Genomic DNA, 24,783 nt, shown 5'->3' with positions numbered 1-24,783 from the left:
CCCTTACAATTTTCATACTCATCAAGAGATTTAGTTGATCACTGTTGTCTATATTTAGGCAGAAGTGCGTCCAGCAGATGCTGGAGATTAGAGTCAAGATTAGAGTGGTGCTGGAAAAGCACAGCAGGTCAGGCAGCATCCGAGGAGCAGGAAAATCGACGTTCCAGGCCTGATGAAGGGCTTTTGCCCAAAACATCGATTTTCCTAGTCCTTGGATGCTGCCTGACCTGCTGTGCTTTTCCAGCACCACTCTAATCTTGGCTTTATTTAACAATTTTTTTATTCTTGATGAGAACTTCAATATCTTTAGTGGCAAGTGATTTTAAAAACGAAGGAAGATTATTACCTGAATGGTGACCGATTGGGAAAGCAACCTGGGTGCCCTTCGACACCAGTTGCTGAAATTAATCATGCCACTTCAACGCATCACCCTGGCTACCATCTCTGTCTCAGGCTTGCTGCAGTGAAACTCAGTGCAAGTTGGAAGAACAGCACCTCATTTTCTGATTGAGAATTCCTCCGCCTTCAGGATTCAGTATCAAGTTCAACAATTTTAGGGCTGGAGGCACCTTCCCCCATATGCTTACCCTAACCTTACAAACCAGACCTTGTTACCACATGCTCTGCAATTACATATACCCATTGTTAATTACAAATAGTAACTGTTCATTTTCCTAGGCCGTTCATTATCACCTCCTTTTGTCTGTCCCACTGTTCTTCTCTCGCTCTCTCCACTAATAGTTTACCCCCTCCAACAACGTATCTTTTGTGTCAAAAAACAACTTCCTAACTACCATCAGTTCTGAGGAAGGGTCACTGGACCTGAAACATTAACTCTGATTTCTCTCCACAGATGCTGCCAGTGCTGCTGAGCTTTTCCAGCAATTTCTGTGTTTGTTTTTGATTTCCAGCATCCACAGTTCTTTCAGTTTTTATTTTAAAAAGAGAGTTGGATAAAGGATGAGGAAGGAAGCTAGTGAGAGTGATTTTCAGTTTTGTCTGTTCTGATTGTGGTTTGACATCACCCGTACATCTTGTGTTTTGTTGTGTCAATAATTCTTTAATTTCAAAAACTGGAAGTTTTGACAAATTTAACTGGTCAGACAAAGCTTAGTCATACTATGTTGCTTTATGAGCCTTCTGACTATTTAATATGGATAACGGTGTTACAGTTTGATCAGCTCCTCTGAGTGAAGAAGCTATCATGTTGACCTGCTGTAACTTAAGATGGGTCTTTCCTGCATATTTTTCTGCAAGCACATTTAGGGGGAAATGATGGATCATGGTATTACCGCTAGACTGTTAATCCTTCTCCGATTAATAAGGACTAGTAATTTTCTAGGCACCTCAGTTTGAATCTTTCCATGACAGAGGTTGAAATTTGAATTCAGTATTAGATACAAAATTGGAGCTAAAAGTCTATTAATGACCACGATTCCATTGCTGAATGTCCAAAAACTCTATCTGGTTCACTAATGCCCTTTAGGGAAGCTAACTACCAGTCTTACCTAGTCTGGCCTACATGTGACTCCAGAACCACAGCAATGTGACTGTTTCCTAACTGCCCACTGGGCAATTAGGGATAGGCAATACCAGGCTGGCTAGCCAGTGACACCCACATCCTGTGAATGAATATAAAAAGAACCTTGTCAGTTCCCACTTCCGTTGGCCAGCAACACTTTCTTACATATTTGTCAAAAATAAATGTAGATTCTTTTTCTCATTTCAGATTCTGATATTGATGCAGCCACTGCCATGATGCTGCTGAATTCTTCCCCTGAGGTGAAAGGAGCAGAATGTGAGTACACAGTACATTGCAATAGAAATATAAAGGTTTTTATTGCAGTGCAGCCTCCTCAGATATTGTTCTGTTGTGATGCAAGTCCTCCACATTTTGTTCTATTTATTTTGCTTTTTATTTTGCCATGCTTCTTTCCTTGCATTCACAAAATCCTCAGTTGGGGAATGGACTAAATCTGTGGAGCTTTCTACTGGTAGATTCCATATCAATCTGTCAAATTTCCTTCCTTTTTTTTCTGCCAATTGAATCTGTTACAATGGCATTCATTTCTTGGCAGATTCTTCAGGTAGCTTCTACTTATACACCATTGCAGTTAACTTGTAGCCATCCCTGTTAATAGGTATGGTACAAGTTAGAGTGATTGCATAGTTTGATAAATAGACCTTGCATAGATCTTGGTCTTGGTTTCCATATTTCAATCACTTCAAAACTACTGAAGTATGAGTATTTAAAAAATCTTATCTTGAAGTCATCTCATCTGGGTTTGGAAATCTGCTTCTGTCTCTGTTATTCGTGTACGTAGATTTGATTAAGTTCCTATAATAATAAGTTCCAGCTTTAAAAAATGCAATATATCACCAATTCTTTAATAGCTGCAAAAATGTACCTTGTATCAGATCGAACCAAATAATTTGGGGAAGTCATCTATTTCTTTCTTCAGTATTTTATGAGGTTGATATACTCAAGGCAAAGTCATTACAGCATAAATCCCTGACTGTAAATGAAACAGGCTTTTTAATCTTTGTACTTAAGAATCATTTAGAAAGTGGTTGTTTCATTAACAGCAATGCATATGAGAAAACATGATAAATCAATTCTGTTCATGACCATAACAAATTTGGAACCAGTTCTATCCCTGACTTTATATGTATTTACTAAGTGAATGCAAAGAGCATCTTTTTTATTTGTTAGCCCATAGTTTGCTCAGTGCATACATATCTTATCCTACTTTTCCATGAAGAAAATCTTTTGCAATTTAGCATTATGTAATTGTGATGCGGAGTAAATTTGTTTTGACTGGGAACATCTTTCGACTAACGCCTACATAATAAATAATGTCTGTCTTCAAACCACTTGTAGGCGTTATTGCCTCATAGCCTTGCTGGAGAACAGATAATGACTAATTTACATGAAGATGACTGTGGATTACATTTTGGAAGCAATTAATTCAGGAAAAGTACACCAGAAAAAGGAACCATGAGTATGGATGTACTTTTTAATGCTCTATTTCTTTCTCTTCCCTCTTGATGTCTTCAGTTCTTTCCTGGATTTCCGTTAGCATTTAGGTCCACTGGATCCCAAAGCAAATTATAGCAACCCAATTGCTGTTAAAACAAGCCAAAGTCGCTATAATCTGGGATCAAACATTTGTTTTCATTGTTAGGTGTGGACGACTTAAAAACTTGATAAACAATGTAATGGCGGAGCCTGTACGTTTTATTTACCACTAGTAACAGGTAGCCCATGTTTAAAGTCAATCTGTTTAGGGTGGTTTCACTTCAATATCAGTAAATAATTAGGAACAGAAATTGCATTGAACATTGTGAGATTTGTTACAAAATTGTGTAAAACAATATGTAATATTAAACATCTGATTTGACTGGTGCTGTTTTGGCTGCACTACACTGATGTTGGAGGTGTTTGCCAGGGCTCCCCACCCACCAAGTCCTAGACCAGCTGTTGGATCTGCCCAATGCTCGCCCCTGACCACCATATAGCTGCTGCCCTAAAGCACTGCCCAAGGGGTGTTGCTACTGCCACCAGGACAACCTTAGTCATGATGGAGCTGCTGCTCTTGGCCTGGCTGAGGATGGGGGCAGAAGATTCCATTTCCACTACCAACTTGGCTCACGAGATGTGGGCAGTTTGAGACTGAAACCTGCTGCACCCATCACGTGGCAAAGGCCAAAATGGTGGGGCTGTCATGGTAGCCTGCAGCCCACTGCTGCTAGTCAACCACAGGAACTACTTAGCATGGAAATTCATCTGGACCTTCAGCCAGCCACGAGGAGCAGACACACCAAGCAGAGGTTCAAGTAGGCCCCGGAGACAGCAGCAGCAGTAGCCAGCAAGATGGGGGCGTAGCAGCCTCCCACATGGCATTGGCCTTGGTGTGGCCAGGAACAAACACAGGTTCCCACAGGCAGCCTGCAACCGAGAAACAAAAGCCCCTGGCACAGACCCTGAGCAGCATCCCTCTTCGCTCTTACCTTAAAGCTCTTCATTTAAAGATTAAATTTTCTAGAATACAGCACTAACTTTGTGTGAACACCCAAACATTGGTGTAGATTATGTAAATCCATAACGGTATGCATTTTGCAATCAGTTTCACAGGTCACAGCTTGTATCATTCTGTACCATAAAAACCAGAATTTAAAGAATTGATGCTATTTTTTTGAGAATCCTGGGAATACTAAAGCCCATGGTGCAAGAGACCATTGAGATTCAAAAAGGAGAAATGAGTTTAGTTTTGATCGAAAGACATGGCTTGGGTTTGAAAAAAAAATGAATAAGGAAGAAAGATTTGTGCAGCTGAATGTGTCAACAGTTTAAAAAATGTGGGATCAGAAATTCAGCCCATGGCTGATTGGGATACTGATGTTACAAACAGTCTGCTTTAGCCGAGGTGATGGCTGGAATATACATGTACTTTTAAGAACTGTTCAAACTTGAATGAGCAACATCTTGATCTGATACCAAATCAAATAAATAGTTCTGTTTTAATTTGTTCTGAAGACTTTTAAGAGTTCGCCAAATAATTTGGGATGTTAGGTTCTTGATTAGTGGTGCTGGAAGAGCACAGCAGTTCAGGCAGCATCCAAGGAGCAGTAAAATAAACATTTCGGGCTTTCTGATGAAGGGCTTTTGCCCGAAACGTCAATTTCGCTGCTCTTCGGATGCTGTCTGAACTGCTGTGCTCTTCCAGCACCACTAATCCAGAATCTGGTTTCCAGCATCTGCAGTCATTGTTTTTACCTAATTTGGGATGTTAGTCAGCATGGGTTCTTCAGAGGCCATGAGTGAACCAGCTAAGTTTGGCAATCTGGCTCATTATGTTTTGAGCTTCACATAAGGAGATTTATATTCATGACCTCTGCTTGCTAGTCCAGTATTTTAACTATTGAATTGAGAACATTCTGACATGACAAATCATGCCAGTTTGTGAACAATAGTTTTCAACTGTATTGCTGCTTCTGTACTTGGTACAGATTTCAATATCTGGATGTATTGGCAAAGTAAACCTGAGATTGATGTGATTTTTTTTGTACGTTGTACATTCTATAGGCAAGGCATAACAATGGTATGGGTGTAGAGCTTAATGGCATGATATCCAATCAAACAGACAAAGAGGGATGTTCTGAGTTTGGATTCTTCTGCATTATTGCAGTGATTGGGAATGACCCGAACGTCCAAGAAGCATTAAAAAATCAGGCTAGTTTCTTGCTCCTCCATCAATGACTGGAAGCAAGTGTGCGGATGTTGGATGAAATGTTCGATTATCCCATTGAATAGCCTGCCTACCTGTTGCCAATGACGACTTAGTGAAGGCACTTTAAAAGTATGTCAGTGAGACATCATTGGCTTCAGGCACAAGGTGGGGTGAAAGAAGTTTGATAGGGAGATAAACAATAGTGTAGCAAATGAGCAGAATACAAAGCATTCATATTTTTTTCATCATTGTTTATTAATTGATAGGCCATATATGGACATGTTGCAGCAAATATCTTATTCAAATTAAGTGGATCTGATGTACCTCCATAAAGCATGCAGAACTGTAAAGAGCTGAAACAAACAAACATAAAATGTTGGGGAAACTCAGCAGGTGGAGCAGCATCTGCGGAAAGAAACCAAGCTAACATTTGAGTTATGCTGATAATTGTGGGTGGGGGGATGGATGTAGGGGAAGGAGTAAGCAATAGGGCCCTTGCCTTCCCTCACCACACCACCATCATTCGCATCAATATCCCATTTTTTCCTAGCTGCTATCACTTCTGAAGAAAGGTCACTGGACTCAAAATGTTACCTCTGTTTTCCCTCCACTGATGTTGCCAAACCCAGGTTTCGCTAGCAATAGATTTGTTTCTGTTTCAGATCTCCACCATCCCTAGTTCTGCATTTTATTGTAAAAACCTGAAGTTGCAGTATCACTTACTGCCTTGAGAAAGAAGGAAGAATGCATGTTTAATTAAATCTTGCATGTCCTTGGGTCATCCCAAAGAGCTTCACACAAAAAAAAACCTTTTGGCATGCAGTTACTGGAATACAGGTGGATAAGAATGTTACATAGATTTAAAGCTGAACGAGAAGGGAATGCATTCTAAAAATATAATTCCCATTGGTTTTTTTGACGTAAAGGAGTAACAACATGAAGAGGCTAAATTAACTAATAGTTTTGTACTTTTGATATGTTTGTGCAGTGACTTCATGCTAATATTGCTGTAGATGTTGCAAAGGATCCCAGGCACATGCATGGTTGAGGCTGCATTTATTCTGATCACATTAAAACGGGGTTCTGTTAATTTTCTTTGATGATTGCTTTTCTTGACATTGCTGCATTTGGAATTATTCTTATAATTTTCTCAACATTTTCTGGTGATTTTGCAAGTGTTGCTTACCTTGCTAGCTTCACAACTCAGTGAAAATGCATTCCGTAGAGATTTAACTGATTACATGTTGCAGAGCATTGATTGTAATGCATAAATGGGGTCAATTCTGACAAATGACAATTTCTGGTTGCAGACTTTTAGTGTTACATCTGAGTATTGTCAGATTATCAAAATGTGGAACCACAGGTTATGGAGTCATATATGCAACTGATTAACATTTGATTTCAACAGGTTTATATGAAGTACAGTGTTTTCCATTCAAAATTCCAAGAATTGTATTGCTGACATTTGCTACAAAGAAATAAAAACTTACTTTTTTAAAAATTACACCTTGATTATTTTGGATGTGTTATTGATTCATGGTTGCTCAAAGTCAAATGTGTCAACCAGTCTTACCTTGAGTTTCAAATTTTCTTGCCTTATGACCTCTGAAAGTAAATTGTCAATTTTATAATTTTTTTAATGTGGAGCAGTATTGCAGTTGCGAGGAGTTTCTTCTATATCTCCTGATGGATGATATTTTATAACTAAATGCTTGCTTGTTGAAGAAACAAGAAAGTTGGGCACTTTTGAAGTGTTTCTGTAAATTTCATTTGATTATAGCTTCTAGAAGTACACAGCATGTGCTAGTTTGTATTGCTTTTGTAATATGGGCACCGATGCAAGCGATCTTCAAAAATTGACACACATTTATCAATGGACTGTAATAGGAAGCATGTCTGAGGAGTCTAGAACCAGGGTTCACAGTTTAAGGGTTGGACGATTTGGGACTGCGATGAGAAATGTCTTCAACCTGGTGATCTTGTGGAATTCTCTTTGCTGTTGAGGCCAAAACACCAATTTCCATCGAAGGGTTGTATCGCAGAGTGATAGTGTCCCTACTTCTGGACCAGAATGTACAAGTTCAAGTCCCATCTGTTCCAGATATGAATCGAATATATCTGAACATGCTAATTAAAAAATGTCTAACTTACGCTCATAGGTGCATGCCTTGTGCTTTGAAATTTTTGCTGTTAATTGTGTTACCAAGTGGGAAATGATATTTTGTTTTACATCTGTGCCAGATTAACAGAAGAAAACTGTAATATCTGTACAATTATAACAAAAAATCCTAATAAGTTATCATCAAATCATCAGAGTATGTAAAATCTGGAGCATTGTAACGGTGGATTGTCTATTTACTACAGTTGTAAGGAATCCCCAATCTTGACCTTTCTTATGCCCAGCTCTAGAATCAAAGCTGTTGCACTTTGCGTCTTTAGCGTTCAACTCATTCTATTGTGTCACAACATTGGCTTTTTCTATAATGTTTCAGACATCTGTTCCAAATTTTGTTGCAAGTTTGTTTTCTCCACCTAAGTTATTTGTTTTGAACTTATTTCCAGGAAAACTGATGACTGAAGGATGTTGTTAGTTAAAGCAAGCAAACTGTTGCATCAGAGGGAGATTTATGGCAAACTGTATAAGAAGAATAAAAACCAAGAGAACTGTGGATTCTGGAAATTTGAAACAAGAACAAAAATTGCTGAAAAACCTCAGCAGGTCTGGCAGCAGCATCTGTGGAGAGACTCCACAAATGCTACCAGACTTGCTGAGCTTTTCCAGCAATTTCAATTTAGTTGTGTAAGAACAATGTTCTTGTTTGGGCCATGGATTAAAAACAGAAAGTCTCTCTTCAGTAATGGTTACTAATGATATTAAGTAAAATTAGCATTGAGAGTTATTTCAGTTCAGATCCAGTTGATTGAAATCCTAATGCAAAGATTAGCATTGCACAGTTGACACACGTTTAGCATTGAGCTTTGATAGGAAGGTTGTTTCTGATCTCCAAGGAGTCTCAAATCATGGGTTACTGTTTAAGGATACGGGTTAGACCATTTAGAACTGACATGAGAGATTTCCTTACTCGAGAATGGTGAGCCTGTGGAATTCTCTGTGCAGTAAGCTGTTGAGGCCAAAATGTCAGATGTTTTTAATCAGTTAGATAAGAGATCAAATGGTATGGGGAGCAATCAGAAACAGGGTACAGTTGGATGATCACATTAAATGGCAGAGCAGGCTTAAAGGGCCAAATGGTTGTCTCTGGCTCCTATTTTCTGTGTTTAAAATCACACTAGAGGGAGGCTATCCCATAGATTAAAAGAAAGAATGCAGTTTACCTTCATGAAACATTGTAACATAGACTTATTGACCATAGTGTCTGGAAAAAAGTGCTTCCATTTCTGTAGGGTTTGAAAGGTGGATATTTGACATGTGAGGCTTTTTGTCCTGATTTGTATCTGTTCAGTTGACACATTCATTATGTTCTCTGACTTGAGGCAAATGGTGTTCATGTCTAGGGAAAAGAAGGAATGTTACTTGAGTGAACTTTCAAACTGCCTTTGAATGGCCAATTGTTTGTGTTTTTTACCTACATATTTAGTCTCACGGAGAAACATTTTTCTTAAAATGAAATCTAGATCCTGGGAAAATATATCTTCTGAAATATATGAACAACGTGACTTATTTTAATGAAAAGCTCCACTGTTTTAAGTACCAAGTTATAATAAAAAAACATTAGTTTTCAGGTTTGGAATCACTGTAGTCAGGTGAAGATATTCCCCTCCTTTCCTGTATAAATTGTCTTTTACATATTGCATGTAAGAAAATCTCCGTTCCTACTAATCAATTCAAGTTATCTCCGATTTACTATAGTCTAGAAAAATCAAACAAGCTCAAGCACTCAAGAGCAAAAGAATTAAATTTATTGTAGTTGTGTACACAGCATTCCAGTAATAGTGCAAGGCCAGCTCTGCACTTTGTTGCATAAGAGCATTGCTGAGTGTAAATAACAATACTTAATGAATAGTGTCAACCTTGCATAAAAGGCAATGCTAACTAGATCTGTGAAGGTTTCTCTTGTCTGTAGAAAATAGCTGAATATAAAGTTTTACAGTATGTTTTTTCAAGTATTTATCTAGGAAGAATATCCAAAACTGACTCTGAGATTGATGTACTGATTCCAGGAGCAATTTGGGGTGATTAATTAAATATATTGCATATTTAAATAGATTGTGCTTTGTTAATTTGCATTGTGCAATCTGAAATAGACGGTACTAATCAGGAAAATGTAACAAAGCAGAGAAACTATTTATTTACAGCTCTAATACTGTGGCAGCATCCCAAAATCAACATGTTATACAGCTAAGTGGTCAGCATTTAATTTTCTTTTGAGAATATCTGAAAGAATTAATGGACAGACAATTGTTGACATTGTAAGAAGATAACCTGTGTAATTCAAAGTAAATAATTTTGGAGGGACTCAGACAGGAGTACTCATTTATTAGATCTGGAAAACACTATACTGACTGATACTTGCAATAAGAATGACATTCATGGCAGCAATCCTGTGCATACTGAAGTTTTTTTTTAAATATCCACCATTTGAACTGTAGTGTGGATATTGTGAATGTTCGCCACAATATTAAAGCAAACTCCTTTGATACGTTTTACTTAAATGAAGGAAGCATTAACGATACAGAGGAACCTCGATTATCCGGCATTTGATTAACCGAACTTTGGATCATCCGAACAAGATCTCAAGATCCCAACACGTGGCTAACTGTCATCCAGCATTCGATCAACCAAACGAAATACTCCCTGCCCGTGTCCTTCGGATAATCGAGGTTCCCCTCTATTGTGTGCTCATTTTATTTGGTGTATACATTGATTGTTTGAGTTTAGAAAAGTTTGGATTCTGTAACTGCTCATTCCTGTTAACTCTGTTGTTCTCTGTTGTTGTCCAGATGCTGTAGGAGTTATGCCAAATGGAGGTCGAGCATACAGTCGAGGGCCATTCATCGGTATGAAGCCACTGCCAATTAATAACATTGGAAGTATGGCTGCAGCAGTAAGGTAAAGAATTATCACTTGCAGATGTAGAATTGGAGCAGTCAGCCTTCTTAGGTCTTCTGAAACTGGAAAACTGGATGTAATATAGTACAATAGTAAAAGGTAGAACCTTGGAGAATCTCACTATTCAGAAATTTCATTCCATTTCTCCCAAGCCTACAAGTAAAGAGAACTTTGTTTTGTCCCTGACAAGTCTTCTCCACTTCAAGCTACCACACATGATCATGTATGTATTAAGTCGACCACGTATCCCAGTCCTGAAGAAGAGACCGACCCAAAACATCGACTCTCCTGCTCCTCGGAATCTGCCTGATCTGCTGTGTTTTTTCCAGGGCCACATTTTATCAACTTTACATATCTGTGCTCAACATGAGTCCCAATGATTATCATTACATTTAGCACTACGTAATGAAATCTCGTGAAACTTTTAACTCTGAAATCCAGCAGAATTGCTTTATACTTTCTGCTTTCAGTCAGTTAAGGGCTTGACTAGACAATGGAAATACTATTTCCCATCTACACCAGAAATAAATAGGTGCCTATTTCAATTGCTATAAAAAGGTCCTCAATATCAACCACCTATCCCCCCTGAATCATGCAGAAGAGGATTAGAATGTGGTTTAAAAATTATAAAATGAGGAATCTGTCTTCAATCTGCCTTGTAAACATCTGAAACTGCTTTTGTGATGATTGCCCTTCTTAGTGGGCAAATAACTTTCCTCCAAGAGGTGGGACAGTTCACAAACATGTTTCTGTCAGCCTCCCAAGTATAATTGTGTTTTTTTTCATGGAACCAGTAGTGAAAGGAGAGACTGGAGGTATTGGCTCAAGGAGCTAAGTGATTTTTACAGAAATCTCTGTGGCCATGAGAATGAAGAGCATACTTCCAGGCTGTCAGGGAATATTTGCAATCCCTTACCTTCCCTGATGTTATTGAATCTCTTTCCCAATCCTTTAGCCTACATCAGTCTTGGCTTCCTCTAACCTTCCAGCTCTTATTTTCCACTCCCTCCCTCCTTTAATGACCTCCTTCCCCTCCACATGGAGATGTCAAATAGCCTCTCCACTTGCATGCTCGATTCTCCTTACTTATGTGGGATTATCCTTGAATATAGTCTTCTGTCAGCCAGCCACTGATTTGGCTGGCAATTGGGTAGAAATTGGAAGAGATAAAAATATCTATAAAAACAAAATTGGAAGAGAAAGATTATAAGCAGCTCTGTCTAGGCTTTCTTTTAAGCTTAATGATGAACTTGAAAATGAATTTCTTAATTAGCTATTGTTTTAGTCACTTACATTAGATTGAGTCTCACCATGTTGGTGTGAACTTTTTTATTTTTCAGTCATACAGAGTAAAGTGAAAGTTGTGCTCTCCTTAAGTTGTAGTTTTGTAGTATTGATGTTGCCAGCCTCTGACATCTGGGAATGAAAACGCTGCAAGTTAATTAAGTTGACTGCCAGGAAGTGCTGTTTGAAAAAAAATCTGTCTTTAAGGCTGATGGCTTTTACAAATGCTCAAACTTTCATCTGTTGCTGCAGGTTATTTGCTTCTAGGTGGTGAATTAATGGCATCGCCCAAACACAGATGGAGCCATGGAATATACTAGATAAGCATGTTCTGGAAATGTACAAACAAAAATGTCTCGGGTTTATGGATTGAAATAACATTTCTTGCTTTCCTGGCAGTTGTATATGTAGTTTTGTCCTCAGACTTGTTATTATGCAGTTTTTTTCTCTCCAAATAGTATAGTTTGTAAAATAATTTTCCAATTCACAGTGTGACTGACCTCTTATCATTTAATCCTGGAAGTTATAACTCCACAATAAGTCTCCCATTTAAGATCAAGATGAGGAATTTCTTCGCCCATGGTCATTAGTCTTTGGAATTTTCTTACAGAGAGCAGCAGAAGCTGGATCATTGAATATTTGGAAGTCATAGTTGACAGATTTTTGACAAGGGAATCTTGGGTTATTGAGGTCAGACAAAATGAAGTTGAGATCACAATCCTATTTACTTTGACTGTGTTGAATGGTAGAGGAATCTTCATGGGCCATATGGCTGCCTTATGCTACTACTTAGGAACTTAAGATGCAAATATTTTCGTTGCTTGCAAAATTACTGCCTTTCGTGGCATTATCCTTTGCAGAACCATAGAATCATACAGTGCAGAATAGGCCCTTCAGCCCATCAAGTCTGCACTGATAATACCTGACTTTCAAATTTCCTATTTACTAGTACTTTGCCCATAGCCCAGAATGTTTAAAATGTGCCAAGTGTTCACCCAGTTATTTCTTAAAGGATTTGAGGCAATTCACCTCTACCAGCCACCCAGGCAACGTATTCCAAACCATCACCAATCTCTGAGTAAATCAAGTCTTTTCTCACATCTCCCAATCACCCCCCCCCCATGCCTTCTTATGATTGACCCTTCAACTAAGGGAAATAGCTACCCATTACCCCTCTTGTCCATGCTCCTCATAATCTTGTACATCTCAATCAGATGACTCCTCAGTCATCTCTGCTCCAACGAAAACAATCCAAGCCTCAACCTTTCCTCATTACTTAAATTTTCCATTTCAGGGATCATACTCACTCCAGTATAATCACATCTTTCCTGTAATGAGGCGAGGTAGCTAGAACTGCGCACACAATTTTCACTGTGGTCTCGCCAAACTTCTATACAACTCCAACATGACTTCCCTGCTTTGTAATCCATATGTCGATAAACGCAATTCTCACATATGCCTTTTTCACCACCGTATTTTCCCCTTCAGATCTACCAACAGATATGTCAAGGTCCCTTTGTTCCACAGCACTGCATAGTCTCATGCATTCATTAAATAGTTTCTTGTCAAATTACTCCTTCCAAAGTGAATCAGCTCTCACTTTTCAGCATTAAATTCCATCTGCAACTTATCTGCCCATTTGACCATTCCATTTATATCTTGTAGTCAACCTTACTGTTAAGCACCTGAAAATCTTTGTGTCATTTACAGTGTATCATTTTACTAATCCAACCCCCACCCCCACACAATCATCTGTGCTATATATATATAACTGACAAATGATCAGGAACCTAGCACAGATCCCTGTTGTTCACCACTGGTCACTCAGTTTCAGACACTAAGGCAGCCCTCTGTCATCACTCTCTGTCTCCTACAACTGAACCAATTCTGAATCCACTTTATCAAATTATCCTATGTCCCATGCGCATTCACCTTCTTGATAAGTCTCCTATGTGGGACCACAGATGGAGCTTTGCTAAAATCCATATGAACTATATCAACTCCCCTACCCTCATTGACATACACGATCACCTTAAAAATTTCAAATTTGTTAGGCGTGACCTCCCTCCCATAAAGCCATGGTGACTATCCCTGATCAAGCCTTGCTTCTCCAAATGGAAATAGATGCTCTCCTTCAAAGTTTTCTCCAATAGATACCCCTACCATTGCCATGAGACTCGCTAGTCTGTTCCCTGACTTATCTTTATAATCCTCCTTGAATATTAGAACCAAATTTTCTGTTCACCTGTCCTCTGGCACCTTTCCTGTGGCCAGAAAAGAATTAAAAATTTGGGTCAGTGCCCCTGCAATCTACTCACTTGTCTCCCATGATAGCCAAGAAAACATTTCATCTATACCTGGAGATTTGTCTACTTTTGAGCAAAAAGGGGGAACAGTAGCTTAGTGGTATTATTGCTGAACTGTTAATTCAGAGATGTAGGCAATGTTCTGGGTTCAAATCCCACTGCGGCATATGGTGGAGTTTGAATTCAATAAAAAAAAAATCTGGAATTAAGAGTCTAATGATGACCATGAATCCTTTGTCAATTGTTGGTTCACTTGTGTCTTCCACGGAAGGAAATCACTATCCTTACCTGGTCTTGCGTACATGTGCCTCCAGACCCCTCAGCGCTGCCCTCACTCCATGAAACACTCCTCACTACCAGAAACAAAGCCTGCCAAAACTTCCAATACTTTGTCCTTCTCTGTGTCAATTTGCTCAATCACTTCAGTTTAATCTGCCTGGGTTGCGTACCTTCATCATCATTCTCTTGGGTAAAGTATTAGTTCAACACTGCCAATGTCCTCTGGCTTCACCTACAAAATACCCCCTTGGGTCCTACTCTTTCTATGGTTGTCCTCTTTCCATTGATGTACTTGCAGAGAATCTTGGGACTTTCCTGCTTTTACCAGCCAGAGCTTTATAATTATTATATGTTGCTATTTTATATTTCTATTGGTACAGAAATAAATCAAACCAGCTGTGTTTGCTGCCTCAAGAATTAAACTCAGTGCAAAATTCAGAATAAGTAAACAAGTGATTACCTCATGTTCTATTCTTTTTTCAAGATGACTTTATAAAAACCTAGTACAGCCTTTGTTTGCTGAATTAGCATTGCAATATTGGCTGATGCAAAGCCATTTGGCTTCCTGCCCTGATTCTTTGAAAGAGTTATGCAATTACTCTATTCTGCTCTATTTTCCCACAACTTTGCAGAATTTTCCCTTTTAAGTACTTTTCCACTTCACTTTTGCTTCTTCCAGCCAGTAGTTTTAATTTGTTACAGAAATAAAATGTTGCTTGTCTCACCTTGATTCTTCTGCCAATTACCTTAAATCTGTTTCCTCTGGTCACTGACCCTTCTACCAATGAAAACTTTTACTCTTACTCACTCTGTTACAAACCTTTCAAGATTTTGAGCCCCCTCCTCTCCCCATTAAAATCTCCCTTTAATAGTTTCTACTGTAAGAAAAACAAGGCCAATATAACTGATTCCCTGTGTTCTTGTTCCATTTTCTTAAATGTCCTTTGCATTTTCTACAATCTCTTGACACCCCTGAGTCTGTGCTCAGGGCTTGCACAATATGTCAGTTCATTCCAGATACTTACGAAGATTTAGTATGGCTATTTTTGTAAGGTATTGTAATCCCTTCCAGAGACAGCAGATGTATTTGTATCCTCATGGTATTGGTTGGTTTCCAGGTTTTTGATCCACTGTGAGAATTTCTGGAGCAATAAATGGCAGCAAGTCTGTAATGCTTAACTGCAACTTGAATCAGATGTTAAATATGGAAATAAGTTTTTAGTTTAGTTATGAGGCTAATAATTTTTAATATGTGCTCCCTCTGCAATTTATTTCGCACCCTCGATAATTTAGATGTGCACCACCCTCTGATGCGGAACTCGCCTTCTTGATTTATTGCACTATTCTCAGCAGTTTGCACTGTATTAGGCAAGAACTTTCAAAAGCTGATTGGGTGCAGATGTTTGCAGGTAAAGGGACGGCTGGAAAATGGGAAGCCTTCAGAAATGAGATAACGAGAGTTCAGAGAAAATATATTCCTGTTCGGGTGAAAGGTATAGGGAATGCTGGATGACTAAAGAAGTTGAGGGTTTGGTTAAGAAAAAGAAAGAAGCATGTGTCAGATATAGACAAGATAGATCGAGTGAATCCTTAGAGTATAAAGACAGGAGGAGTATACTTAAGACGGAAATCAGGAGGACAAAAAGGGGATATGAATTGGCTTTGGCAAATAGAGTTAAGGAGAATCCAAAGGGTTTTTACAAATACATTTAAGCACAAAAGGGCAATGAGGGAGAGAATAGGGCCTCTCAGAGATCAGCAAGGCGGCCTTTGTGTGGAGCCACAGGAGATGAGGGAGATACTAAACGAGTTTAGGGTGTAGGTTTGCTTGTTGAGCTATAGGTTTGATATCCAGACGTTTCATTCCTGGGTAGGTAACATCATCAGTGCAACCTCCAAGTGAAGAAAAACTGTTGTCTTCTGCTTTTTCTTTATATCTTCCTCCTGGATGGGGTTCCAGGGATTTGTAGTGATGTCATTTCCTATTCGTTTTCTGAGGGGTTGATAGATGGTATCTAGGTCTATGTGTTTGTTTATAGCGTTGATGTTGGAGTGCCAGGCCTCTAGGAATTCTCTGGCATGTCTTTGCTTAGCCTGTCCCAGGATAGATGTGTTGTCCCAGTCGAAATGGTGTTTTTTTTTCTTCCGTGTGTAGGGCTACGAGGGAGAGAGCGGTCGTGTCTTTTTGTGGCTAGCTGGTGTTCGTGTATCCTGGTGGCTAACTTTCTTCCTGTTTGTCCTATGTAGTGTTTGTGGCAGTCCTTGCATGGAATTTTGTAGACGATGTTGGTTTTGTCCATGGGTTGTATTTTGCATAGGTATTTACTGTGGAAAAGGACATGGAAGATATAGAATGGAGGGAAATAGATGGTGCTATCTTGAAAAATGTCCACATTACAGAGGAGAAAGTGCTGAATGTCTTGAAACGCATAAAAGTGAATAAATCCCTAGGACCTGATCAGGTGTATCCTAGAACTCTGTGGGAAGCTGGAGAAGTGATTGCTAGACCTCTTGGAGATATTTGTACCATCGATAATCACAGGTGAGGTGCCGGAAGACTGGAGGTTGGCTAACATGGTGCCACTGTTCAAGGAAAGTGGTAAAGACAAGCCAGGGAACTAAAGACCAGTGAGCCTGACGGTGGTGGGCAAGTTGTTGGAGGAAATCCTGGGGGGCAGAATGTACATGTATTTGGAAAGGCAAGGACTGATTAGGGATAGTCAACTTGGCTTTATGCGTGGGAAATCATTTCTCATAAACTTGGTTGAGTTTTTTGAAGAAGTAACAAAGAGGATTGATGAGGGCAGAGTGGTAGGTGTGATCTACATGGACTTCAAAAAGGCATTCGACAAGGTTCACCATGGGAGACTGGTTAGCAAGCTTAGATCTCATGGAATACAGGGAGAACTCGCCATTTGGATACAGAACTGGTTGAAAGGTAGAAGACAGAGGGTGATGGTGGAGGGTTGTTTTTCAGACTGGAGGCCAGTCACCAGTGGAGTGCTACAAGAATCTGTGCTGGGTTCACTGCTTTTCATCATTTATATAAATGATTTGGTTGAGAGCATAAGAGGTACAGTTAGTAAGTTTGCTGATGATACCAAAATTGGAGGTGTAGTGGACAGCGAAGAAGTTTACCTCCGATTACAACAGGATCTTGGTCAGATGGGCCAGTGGACTGAGGAGTGGCAGATAGAGGTTAATTTAGATAAATGTGAAGTGCTGCACTCTGGGAAAGCAAATTTTAGCAGGACTTATACACATAATGGTAAGGTCCTAGGGAGTGTTGCTGAACAAAGAGACTTTGGAGTGCAGATTCATAGCTCCTTGAAAGTGGAGTCGCAGGGAGATAGGATCGTGAAGGAGGCATTTGATATGCTTTCCTTATTGGTCAGAGTATTGAGTACAGGAGTTGGGAGGTCATATTGAGGCTATACATGATATTGGTTAGGCCACTATTGGAATATTGTGTGCAATTCTGGTCTCCTTCCTATCGGAAAGATGTTGTGAAACTTGAAAGGGTTCAGAAAAGATTTACAAGGATGTTGCCAAGGTTGGAGGATTTGAGCTATAGGGAGAAGTTAAATAGGTTGGTGCTGTTTCTCTGGAGCGTCAGAGGCTGAGGGGTGACCTTACAGAGGCTTATAAAATTGAGGTGCATGGATAGAGTAAATACACAAAGTCTTTTCCCTGGGGTGGAGGATTCTGGATTAGTGTGGTGCTGGAAAAGCGCAGCAGTTCAGGCAGCATCCGAGGAGCAGGAAAATCGATGTTTCGGACAAAAACCCTTCATCAGGAATAGAAGCAGAGTGCCTGCAGGGTGGAGAGATAAATGAGAGGAGGGTGGGGAGAAAGTAGCATAGAGTACAATAGGGGGTGGGGATGGAGGTGATAGGTCAGAGAGGAGGGTGGGGGGTAGCAAAGAGTACAATGGGTGAATGGGGGTGGGGATGAAGGTGATAGGTCAGAGAGGAGAGGGTGGAGTGGATAGGTGGAAAGGAAGATAGGCATGTCCTCATGACTTGTCCTACCTGCCTATCTTCCTTTCCACCTATCCACTCCACCCTCCCCTCTGACCTATCACCTTCATCCCCACCCCCATTCACCTATTGTACTCTATGCTACTTTCTCCCCACCCCCACCCTCCTCTCATTTATCTCTCCACCCTGCAGGCACTCTGCCTCTATTCCTGATGAAGGGTTTTTGTCCGAAACATCGATTTTCCTGCTCCTCGGATGCTGCCTGAACTGCTGTGCTTTTCCAGCACCACTCTGATCCAGAATCTGGTTTCCAGCATCTGCAGTCATTGTTTTTACCTGGGGTGGAGGAGTCCAGAACTAGAGGGCATAGGTTTAGGGTGAGAGGGGAAAGATACAAAAAAGACCTAAGGAGCAACGTTTTCACGCAGAGGGTGGTACGTGTGTGGAATGAGCTGACAGAGGAAGTGGTGGATGCTAGTACAATTGCAATGTTTAAAAAGCATCTGAATGGGTATATGAATAGGAAGGGTTTGGAGGGATATGGGCCAGGTGCTGGCAGGTGGCACTAGATTATTTTGGGATATCTGGTCTGCATGGACGAGTTGGACCGAAGGGTCTGTTTCCATGCTGTACATCTCTATGACAACTCTTTTCATGCAAATCTTCAACCCAACATAGCAAAACAATCAAATAGCATTTGCTGAAGTATTAGTTTGATGCAAGCTGCAATTTTAACCTCATTTTCATATTTTATCATGGCAGTTTTCTGTACTTAAATGAGTAGGCTATGATATATAATTTGTGATATAAACTGCCTGCATAATGGGAATAACCATAAAACATACCACGCGTTTTAAAGTGATGAATACTTGTATAAAGACATTGTATCTTCTTACATACTCATTAATCTCTCCTTCTATTTTGCTGGTCTGTTGGGAAATTTTACTTTCTTAAAGGCATTATATCACTGCATTTATATTTATGTAGATGAATTCCTAATTAATTTTGCTTCCAATGACTTACACAATAGAAGTGGATTCACTAGCAAAGTTTTTTTTAAAAAAAAATCGAAGTTTCACAGTCTCATATTGGACAGTTAACCTGGGAAAACATTCAACTGCTCAGATGAGTAGAAGTACCAAATGGAGTGCTACAATTCAAGAAGCTTTTTAAAACAAAATTCATGAGATGTGGGCATCACTGGCTGGGCCAACATTTGTTTCCTGTCACTAATTGCCCAGAGGGCAGTTAAATGTCAGCCACATTGCTGAGAGTCTGGAGCCACATGCAGGTCAGACTAGTAAAGATGGCTTTTTCCTGCCCTAAAGAATGTTAGTGAACCAGATTTTTTTTTCTGACAATTGACAATGGATTCATGGTCACCATTAGACTCTTTAATTCCAGGTATTTATTGAATTCAAATTCCACCATCTGCTGTGGCAGGTTTCGAACCCAGGTCCCCAGAACATTGCCTGGGTCTCTGGATAAATAGTCAGTGATAATACCACCCTAGGCCATTGCCTCTCTGCGAAGTTGACAAAGATAGCAAAGTTTAAGAGGAATTTAGATGGACACATGATTAGGCAGAGCATAGAGAGAGAGGACCATGTGCAGGCAAATGGGAAATTAGTTTAGAATAGTATCATGGTAGGCTAAAGGGCCTGTTCTCGTACTCTACTGTTCTGTTTTGAGCTTTACAGAAGCCTCCCATATCTAACCCTAATAGCGTAACCTTTTTCCCTGTGTTATGGACTAGGCCAGACCACTCAAAACATTCTTAGGCAGGCAACCCAGACCATAAATTTGCAATTTGTAACGGTAAGTATACTGTGATAATTACCTGGAGTAAATTAGCTAGGTTGACTACCAGGTTTTAAAACAGACAGAAATTTATTCACAAAATTACACAGTGAAACACAGGACAGAATAAAGAACCCCTACAGAGCTCAGTCTAACCAAACTAGACTTAATTATGTTGTTGCGAATATACCCGGAAGTCCCAATAAGCAAATCTCCTTTAAAAAACAGTAAAAAAAAATGGAAAATGCTTACAGGTTGAAGTTAGAAGAGCAGTGAGAGAGAAAGAACCTGTTTCCACACAGCTGAACTCCTAACTCGTTCTGGACTGAACTACTCAGCTAGAAAGCCTACCACTCCCCTTTCATTATACAAACCACTTCTAAAACATGACCACTTTGGCCTAAAGTCTCATCTGTTTACATATAAACAAAAGGTCTCTCAAAATCCTCTTCATCTCTGTACCAAACTAGTCATACAGTCATAGAGATATACAGACCGAAAACAGACCCTTCGGTCCAACTTGTCCATGCCGACCACACATCCCAACCCAATCTAGTCCCATCTGCCAGCACCCAGCCCATATCCCTCCAAACCCTACCTATTCATATACCCATCCAGATGCCTTTTAAATGTTGCAATTGTACTAGCCTCCACCATTTCCCCTGGCAGCTCATTCCATACAACCTCTGAGTGAAACAGTTGCCCCTTGGATCTCTCTCATATCTTTTCCCCCCTCACCTTAAACCTATGCCCTCTAGTTCTGGACCCCTCCCCCGCAGGGAAAAGACTTTGTCAATTTATCCTATCCATGCCCCTCATAATTGTATAAACTTCTGTAAGGTCACCCCTCAGCTTCCGATTCTCCATGGACAGCAGCCCTATCCTTTTCAACCTCTCCCTATAGTTCAAATCCTCCAACCACCTCGTAAATCTTTTCTGAACCCTTTCAAATTTCACAACATCTTTCTGATAGGAAGGAAACTAGAATTGCACGCAATATTCCAACAGTGGCCTAACCAATGTCCTGTACAGCTGCAACATGACCTCCCAACACCTGTACTCAATATTCTGACCAATAAAGGAAAGCATACCAAACGCCTTCTTCACTATCCTATTTACCTGCGACTCCACTTTCAAGGAACTATGAACCTGCACTCCAAGGTCTCTTTGTTCAGCAACACTCCCTAGGACCTTACCATTAAGTGTATGAATCCTACTGAGATCTGCTTTTCCAAAATGCACACCTTGCATTTATCTAAATTAACCTCCATCTGCCACTCCTCAGCCCATTGGCCCATCTGATCAAGACCCTGTTGTAATCCTGCGCTGTCCACTACGCCTCAAATTTTGGTGTCATCAGCAAGCTTACTAACTTTACCTCTTATGTTCACATGCAAATCATTTACATAAATGATGAAAAGTAGTGGACCCAGTCACCTCGGAGCCGGGAGCTGTTTATGATCCCTCAGAAAAAAAATCAAGGACACAATATCCTTGAGAAAAGCAACAGCTTTTAGGGAAAAAGGCACCAGTTTTGTGACATCTCGTGCATTATCTTATCTAGCAGGGAAAAAAACATAGGGATAGGTCTGTCAGATGTGGGATCTACCTTTTACTATAATCAGACAGATGTGGCTGAGGTAAAGCGAAACATCTGAACTAGAGACCCAAAAGTTGTGTGTCGTCATTGAGACGGCATCTTCAGTACCAAGTTCATTAGTATACAAATGATATTTGTTTTGGTGTCAAAACATGTTCAAATAAATTTGCTGTAAATCAAGTTGCTTGAATAATACTTTTCTAAAGGATGAAAAAGAATGATCAGAAACCTGAAAGTTTCATACTTGAAGGTTTCAGAAGCATGGGCTGTAGAAAAAGCATGTTAGAGTTCTAATGGATACATTCCTTTGTAAACTGCGTTTTGGCACAGGGTACCATTATTGAACAGAGTAAGGCATGTTAATTTAATAAACTGACCTATAGTTTCTTTTCCTTTTCAGGAATGGAATTGCAAACTGTCGGATGCGGAATGATAGCGAACAGTCCTGTGGCTCCCCTGTTGTCAGCAGCGACCCTAAAGAAGATCACAACTACAGTGTCGCAAAATCTTCCAATCACAGGAGTACATCCCCCACCAGCGACTCTACATCATCTTCCTCTGCCGATGACCACTACGAGTTTGCCACGAAGGTTAGCCACGATGGGAGTGAGGCCAGTGAAGGGAGTTACCACTGCCATGAGAGTTACAGCGAGACAGAAGATGAAGAGAGAAAAAACAAAAAGGAAAGCAAGGATTCCTTAGCAGACAGTGGGTACTTATCCCAGCACACAAAACGGCAGCACATGACAAAAGCAAAAAAAAATGCAACTGAGACACTACCACTTAAAAAGAGGCGCACAGAAAAACCACCAGAAAGTGATGATGAGGAAATGAAAGAGGCAGCAGGTTCACTCCTGCACTTGGCAGGGATTCGCTCCTGTTTGGATAACATCACAAACCGCACTTCAAAAGGGCAGAAAGAGCAGCAACATTCGGCAAAAAATTAAGACAATAATGCACAGCCTCTTTAAGATTGTTGGCAGAAATTTATTTTCTTTCAGCACGTCAGGTGAATTATAATGATTTGTGGCAATATCAGCAATCACTTTGTTTTCCTATTTTAAGCCCCCTTGAGTTTTTTTAAATATATAAAAAATAATTTTTGTTTAAGGAGATTGAAGCCATAGCAAAACTTTTACTGACACTCAGCTAATTTGCAAAAGCTTTTCATTGACTGACTGACAACAAAGCCAAAATCACTGCACCTTTTCTCTCTCCTCCTCTTTCTCTTCCCCTCCCCCTCCCCCACCCCCTCCCCCACCCCCACCTCTCTGTTCATTCTTTCAACCTGACAATACAGGTGCATGCAGGATGCATTACACTGACACATGTTGAGTTTGCATTTCGAATCCCGCATTGTTGTAATGTGAAAGGATGGGTTGGTGATGGACTGTTCATATCCAGCCATACAAAATGACAGCCAGCCTGAACAGCACAATGACCAAGAGCCACCTGTGGTATCTGGACAAAAAGAAGAAAATTAATGTGCTGCTAAGGACTGTGATGGATTCATTGGAGGCAACTGCACTTAAGTACCAGAGATCTGGGTCTTTTAACAGGAGAGCAGATGATGGCCATCATTATTAGGCAAATCAAAACAGGGAAGAACTGTCTATTTAAAGTTTTAAAAAGTAATGCTGCCATTGGTCAGTTCCACAAATTTATCATCTTAAACCCCAAATGCGCACACACACGTTCAAAGCCATATGCCTGATGGATGGCACTGCGTGCAAAGAGAAAGAGAAAACACAGCATTTGAAACTGCCTGAGTGACGTAAAAGCAATCAAGTCTTGCAAAGAAATTCATAATCAAGCGATAACACGATAGTGATACTGATTCATCCTGACAGATCGAAACATTTTGATCTGGCTATGATGAGGAAGACGGCAAAACGATAAAAAGAGAAAAAAAGCTCTAAAGCCTGCCATGAGTATTATTCTGAAACAGAATTGCTGAATAATGATATCAGTGAGCTCCTCCACTGCCCTGGAACTGGAGTAAGCATCTCTCTCAGTCAGGATATGTGTATGATAAAAGACCATTGATTTTGGAATATAACCTACGTAGCCAGCAGGATTATTCAATCCATGTTGCATGGGTTCTTTGAACAAAAACTTTGCTTTTTATTCAAAGACGAAAAAAAGTTCATGTAAGGTAAATAATGTATTTAGCATGAGCATGAATTATTTTCATATAAATATAGAAAATAGAGAAAAGGCTATGCCTCTAATTTTTAAGCCCTTAGGCCTAGTTTTTGTTTTGAAGCAGGTGATGAGGTTTAACCTTTTTTTCAGGGAAAAAAAAACTGACTGTTGGGGAACTTACTCTGCAATATGAAGACTTCACATTTCTGGTAGGGCTTGGATGGTTGAGTATACTGCCTTGTCTGCATATTCAAGCCCCACTAGAGGCTTGTAAGATAAACAGAACAGTGACAGGTAACATATAAGTGTGTCCCCCAGTATAGAGTGGGAAGGGATTGGGAGGGGTGGGATACGGGGGTGGGGAGGAACATAAGTCTCTGTTCTCACCTAGTCAGTAGTGAGTGTGCATGATTTATCTAATCTCCTCAAATTTTTCTGTTAAATATTTGGGGTAGAGTGATGTATTGAATATCAATATCATATATTGGCAATATGTCACAAAACAGCACTTAGCAGTGCTGCTCATTATAATGATCAGAAGAAAGGTAAACACCACCTTTTTTTTGTTTATACAACTGTTTTGTCAGCATTTTTTTTCAAAAAAAGAATTTGATAAAACAGGAACCATAAGAGCAACTGATTAATTTTGTGCTATTTTGGCAAATGTTGGATTCATAATTTTTATTTAATTGAAACTTTGTGTTGGAGATCAAGAAAGAAATTGTGTGCAGCCAATGTGATTAACAAATTGCATTGGTTATTGAGTAACACACCAAATCTTTCTGTAATTTGTGTCAGAAATTAGGAAGCCTGGCATTTTCTCAGAACAGCTGCCTTGATTAAAAATAAAGGTGTTCATTCACACTCACTGCTCGACATTTTCCTTCTGAAAACCTTTAACCAGACGATCAAATCCAATCATTTTAATTTTTGGCCACTGTATCTCAGTTTAAAATTACCGATAGATAGTGACTCTACCTGAAAATGCTGAGTTAAATAATAGCCATTATGGAAAGAGTCCAATCAGAACTTTATTTTGTAATTCTTCACAGATGTACAAAGGAGAACAGTGCAAGTGCATTCTGCA

General features: G+C 39.8%; 1 protein-coding gene across 9 annotated transcripts in view; it reads left to right on the top strand.

The window, feature by feature from the left end:
- Window positions 1-24,032, top strand: part of foxn3 (forkhead box N3) — a 459,373-nt gene extending 435,341 nt beyond the window's left edge. For 8 of the 9 annotated variants that reach the window (XM_060829451.1, XM_060829446.1, XM_060829447.1 and 5 more), the window contains 3 exons: window positions 1,730-1,798; window positions 10,194-10,302; window positions 21,952-24,032. In XM_060829451.1, the coding sequence (XP_060685434.1) occupies window positions 1,730-1,798; window positions 10,194-10,302; window positions 21,952-22,498 (725 nt within the window). In that variant the 3' untranslated portion in view covers window positions 22,499-24,032. The remainder of the gene's footprint in view (window positions 1-1,729; window positions 1,799-10,193; window positions 10,303-21,951) is intronic. The other variant, XM_060829454.1, reaches the window with a different exon arrangement.
- The last annotated feature ends 751 nt before the right edge of the window (window positions 24,033-24,783 follow it).

The sequence above is a fragment of the Hemiscyllium ocellatum genome, chromosome 8 (genome assembly GCF_020745735.1).
Source record: "Hemiscyllium ocellatum isolate sHemOce1 chromosome 8, sHemOce1.pat.X.cur, whole genome shotgun sequence".
Taxonomy (NCBI): Eukaryota; Metazoa; Chordata; class Chondrichthyes; order Orectolobiformes; family Hemiscylliidae; genus Hemiscyllium; species Hemiscyllium ocellatum.
This window is presented reverse-complemented; position numbering and strand designations above follow the sequence as displayed.